Genomic DNA, 4,592 nt, shown 5'->3' with positions numbered 1-4,592 from the left:
AGACATTGCTTCCTCCGTCCCAAATTATATGTCGTTTTGGTCTATTAAGCCTAATTAGTCCATCAAATTATGGACTAATTAGGCTTAATAGATTCGTCTCGCGATTTAGCCTAGGGGTTGTGAAATTGGTTTTGTAATTAGCCTATATTTAATACTCCTAATTAGTGTCCAAACATTCGATGTGACAGGGGCTAAAATTTAGCCCGGGGATCCAAACACCCCCTTATACTACCGAATAACGCCGGTCTCTTCTCTGTAAGGTGGTCCATCCGATCATGAATATGACCATTAAGATTAGTACGGTCTTTGTATGACACTTTGATTAATACTCCCGTCGTTCCAAATTATAAGTTATTTTGGCTTTTCTAAATTTATAGACTTTGTTATGCACGTAGATACTCTATGTCTAGATGCATCATAATATTTATGCATCTAGAAAAACCAAAACGACATATAATTTGGGACGGAGGAAGCAATGTCTATGTAAATATATTCTCTCGAATAGAAAGACCTATATATATTATGGATGCGTGTTTCTTTTTGAGGAAATGCATGCATGTTTTATTATGAATAAATTAACACCAAGTTTATAGTCCAAACAAATGGACAAAATTTAAAAGATTTGATTTTGGACTAACTTAATTAACTTATATCTGGGATATACATCATCTTTTGAACGTCTTTCTCTGATTACGCTTGTAAGCAACGTTTGATATCATTATTACAAGCTTTTCTTTATTTGTATGTCCTGACCGACCGTATAATATTAACATATTATCCACGCGCCTCTAAAATCTATCCCATTTATATTGCCATGTTTGTCTATGGACTTCGCTCTCCGGTTCAGAAATAGTGAAACTTAAAAGGATTTGGTTTCGGTAATTGGAGGTCTATAAAATACAACTTCAACTAATTACGTTTTATTATAACACACTTACTATAACATGTAATTTATAATGTTATGAAAAAAAATCAAGACGAATCTACTTGCAAATTTAACATAAATGTTTACCTTTGGTGCTCAAAGGAGGTATTGATTGGTAAAGTCTTTTTAAGGAAAAATAAATGCATAAATAGCATAAAACGCTATTTGTGTAAGCAACACTTATATATGCATAATAATTATTTCTGAAAAAGTTAAGTAGAAGTACCCCGATTGCTTCTATTACTGTTGAAAAAAGTTATATAAATATCACTACAAAAGTTTGTAGTTATCAAAGTGACATTGTTCGTTCACCTTTCAGTGTTACTAAGCAAGAAAGGTATCAAGTTTAGGCTTCTATTAAGTTGTAATAGGCGCAACAACTTGTGACGCCCAATTTGAACGGTACAAAGTGTGGAACCAATCTCCTCTTCTCCTGAAGACTTTTGCTCATTCAACTGATCATCCCACGCTAAACTGGAGAATGTGGAATGATAGACAACTGCACAAGAGACCACAGATAAACAACTGAAAAGTCTGACCTAGTATATGTATTTTCTCTATTCACAAAAAACGTGGGCTGTACAATTTACTTGCTTCACATTACATATCTTTTGGAACTTGAGTTCAACACTTCAAGTCTTCAACCGAATGCTCAAAAAATGAAGCTGAAAAGAGAAGCGTGTGCTTAAATCACATATCAAAAAAGCTCCGCCGATCGCCAGGCACGTCTCAGGCTCTCGACGACAGGTAATTCTCCTCGTGTATGGTCTCCAGCGTCGGCCTCCTCGACCGCGCATTGCTGAGCCGGTGCTTCAGCGCGCCGAGCTCCGCGGCCGCCGCGTCGTCGTCCACCACCATCTGCTCGAGCCGCATCCTCGGCGCCTCCTCCGCGGCCGCGGCCAACTCCGCTGCGGGCGGTGGCGGCGCCGCGACGGCGGCGTGGTCCGACGACACCTTGGCGGACGACCGGCGCGCCTCCCTGGCGGCCGCGGCGGCCAGGCGCGCCGCGTCCGCCGCCGCCAGCGGCGTGCCCAGGCGCTTCATCGGGAACGCGGCGTACGCGCCGCCGAGCTCCAGCTCCTCGTCGGCCGGCAGCGCGGCCAGGCGCGCCCCGACGCGCGCGGCGCGCGCGTCGACGAGGAAGTGGCCCGGCGCGTCCAGCATCAGCTCGGCCGCCGTCGCCGGGAGCGAAACCTGCCTCACGCCGCCGTCGGGGAGGATCACCCTCGCGCACCTCCCGCCCGGCGCCTTGGCCAGCGTGCACGACAGGTAGTTGCCCATGGTGGCCGAGAGAACCGCTAGCTGATCACCGGAGCACCAGAGAATCCGAACCAATCAGGATGAAGAAACCAGCTGCGGGTTGAAGCACTCGCAATCCTACTGTGAGACGAGATTGGTGAGCCGATGAGGTTGTAGTAGTTTGGTCTTGCGCCCTGGCGGCCCTGGGCGGGGACGCCGCGGGTTATATAGCGCGTGGATCGGCAGCGCGCCGGGTCGGGCTCGGACGGAGGGGAAGCGCTTGGAAACGCGTGTGGGCGAAGGCGACGGTGATTGGCAAGTGAGGGGGAAACGGAAGGAAAGGAAAGGAGGCGTGGTTTGGTGGGTGTTGGTGGCGTGGCGTCAGCGCGGGCGCGGGCGCGCGTTCGTTCCCGGCTCCACTTGGCTTGGGTTCGTGTCGGGGCGCGCCAGTCGTGTGAGCTCGTCGTAGTTGCGTTGGCGCGGTGGTTTGCGCGTGGGACGTGGTGGGGTCTGGGTGGTTGCCCGGCTGGGTTTTCCGTTCGGGACGCGCCGTCGCAGCCGGGTGGGAGTGAGCTGCCGCCGCGTCACGGAAAGTGCGTCCGCTCGCTTGCCATTTTACAAGGCGCTCCGACGCATGCGCGGTGCGTGTCAGCGTGTGTGAACGGCCGGCCAGGTTGCCGTGCGCTGCACCTGCGCACCGTGCGCTAGGATTGCGTACACTGCACAGCGCTCCACTCCTGCTGCTACGGCAGTGTAGGATGTTGGTGGACCTGGAAGTTTTTGAGTCAACGCCGACACCTTGTGAGGAGATGTTTAATGTGTTCTGCAGGTTTACCATGAAATTCCTGCGAGATTCAGATGCTGCCATTATCCAACCACCTTTTATGCAACTCTGTTGACCTATCAGCGGTACTGTCATAATTTAAATTTGGGGATAATGATTATCTACATGTAGTCTAGCTTCACAACACATACAAAGCTATTCGAGTTACTTGTGCTGCTCCCCTTCTATATGAGCAACACGCGGTTGTATCGTAATCCCTCCGTTTCAAATTATAGCTCATTTTGATTTTTCTAGATGCATAACATAAAAAAGTCAAAACGACCTGCAATTTGGAACGGATGGAGTAAAATTTTGAAATCTTTATTGCACTCCATTCCGCCTTTCTTTTATATATTTTCTCATCTGCTCGCTTATCTAAGGTTCACATTGGCACAGCAGAAACTTCCAACTGTCCTTACGACCTTTCGATGTCATGCGAGCACATGATGGTTTGATGCCATACGAGACGAGTCCTTTCGTCCGTCTTTATCCTTTACTTGTTCCGGACCGAGAAACAGTCAGCCTTTGTCTTATTGGACGTCGTTTTCCCTGTGCCAGTGTGCTATCTATAACCCAGAGTTTGGTGGGCACTTTCACAATTTAAACGTGGCACCAGCTACCGTGATTGCTAGTTTAGGCCCGGGAGAGTGGTGGCGGGTGATAGATTATAAGGCACTAAGGCAGCAGTGTGCAACACACCGTCCTTGTGCGCCTGCATGCATGCTTACTGTGCCTGCTCCCTCTTTTTAGCCCTTTGATGCACAAATTAAAGCAGATGCCCTGTACCTAATCTGGTGTCAAGAGATAATCCACGAGGATTGGTGGCAGGTTCCAGACATACCCAGTTGTCCTCCTCGCAAAGTTGGTGTTTCTTGCACTCTAATAAAATACTGTGACTGCTCGTGCTACATCACTGGGGTAGGGCGCCTTCAGAAATGAACACTCAAGTCTCTCCAATTTTTGGTGGAAACATTCAGCAGTGAACTAGTCCAAACGCTCCAACCGCGATTCCCATACCCACCACACGGTTCGCTAGGAAATTTTCTAACTTGGATAAGTAATCGACCGACGATTTAATCGAAAAACAATAATAATCGCCTGGACTCCGCAAGTCTAAACCGCACTGACAGAGACGCTCCGGTCTGAAAAGTTAATGACTACTGGCTCGGAGTCGGAGATTGGCTAAAAGGATAAGTGCGAGTTGACCAGGGAAACCGCATCGCCTCAAGCTGATGCTGATCAGCAGCTGACATGATCCTTCATCAGCTTATCATAAGATTGTCGCCAACGAAGTTGCCGGGAACCTGAAGGCGGCGTGAGCGGGAATAATAGTACCCGTACCAGGCTATGGACACTCTCGCCGTGCTGTACCTGCGCGTGGACTGACTGAGCTGCGGGATCAATCGATCACGTTGGAGACGTGCGTGCGGTGAGTGATCGAGTCCTTCTGGAACGATGAAATGAGGCTGAACCATCTGCTTTGACCTTTGGGGTCTTGCGTTGCGTGGTGTAAACTGTGACCTCTCTGACCTGCTGCGGCAGCTTGATATACTTGTGATTGCTTGTGGCTTGTAAAGGCGATTAGTGGAAGTCTGCACCGTCGTT

The 4,592-nt window shown here is 48.6% G+C and overlaps 1 protein-coding gene across 1 annotated transcript; it reads right to left on the bottom strand.

Moving 5' to 3' along the window:
- Positions 1–1,339: 1,339 nt before the first annotated feature.
- Positions 1,340–2,387, bottom strand: LOC101771988. The gene has a single exon (XM_004961244.3). The coding sequence runs from the start codon at positions 2,204–2,206 to the stop codon at positions 1,655–1,657; it is 552 nt and encodes a 183-aa protein (XP_004961301.1). The 5' UTR covers positions 2,207–2,387; the 3' UTR covers positions 1,340–1,654.
- Between the last annotated feature and the right edge of the window lie 2,205 nt (positions 2,388–4,592).

This window comes from Setaria italica, chromosome III, assembly GCF_000263155.2.
Source record: "Setaria italica strain Yugu1 chromosome III, Setaria_italica_v2.0, whole genome shotgun sequence".
Taxonomy (NCBI): domain Eukaryota; kingdom Viridiplantae; phylum Streptophyta; class Magnoliopsida; order Poales; family Poaceae; genus Setaria; species Setaria italica.
This window is presented reverse-complemented; position numbering and strand designations above follow the sequence as displayed.

Excerpts from the sequence above, each read along its gene's own strand:
- LOC101771988 (XM_004961244.3), bottom strand. The coding sequence starts at position 2,206 with ATGGGCAACTACCTGTCGTGCACGCTGGCCAAGGCGCCGGGCGGGAGG.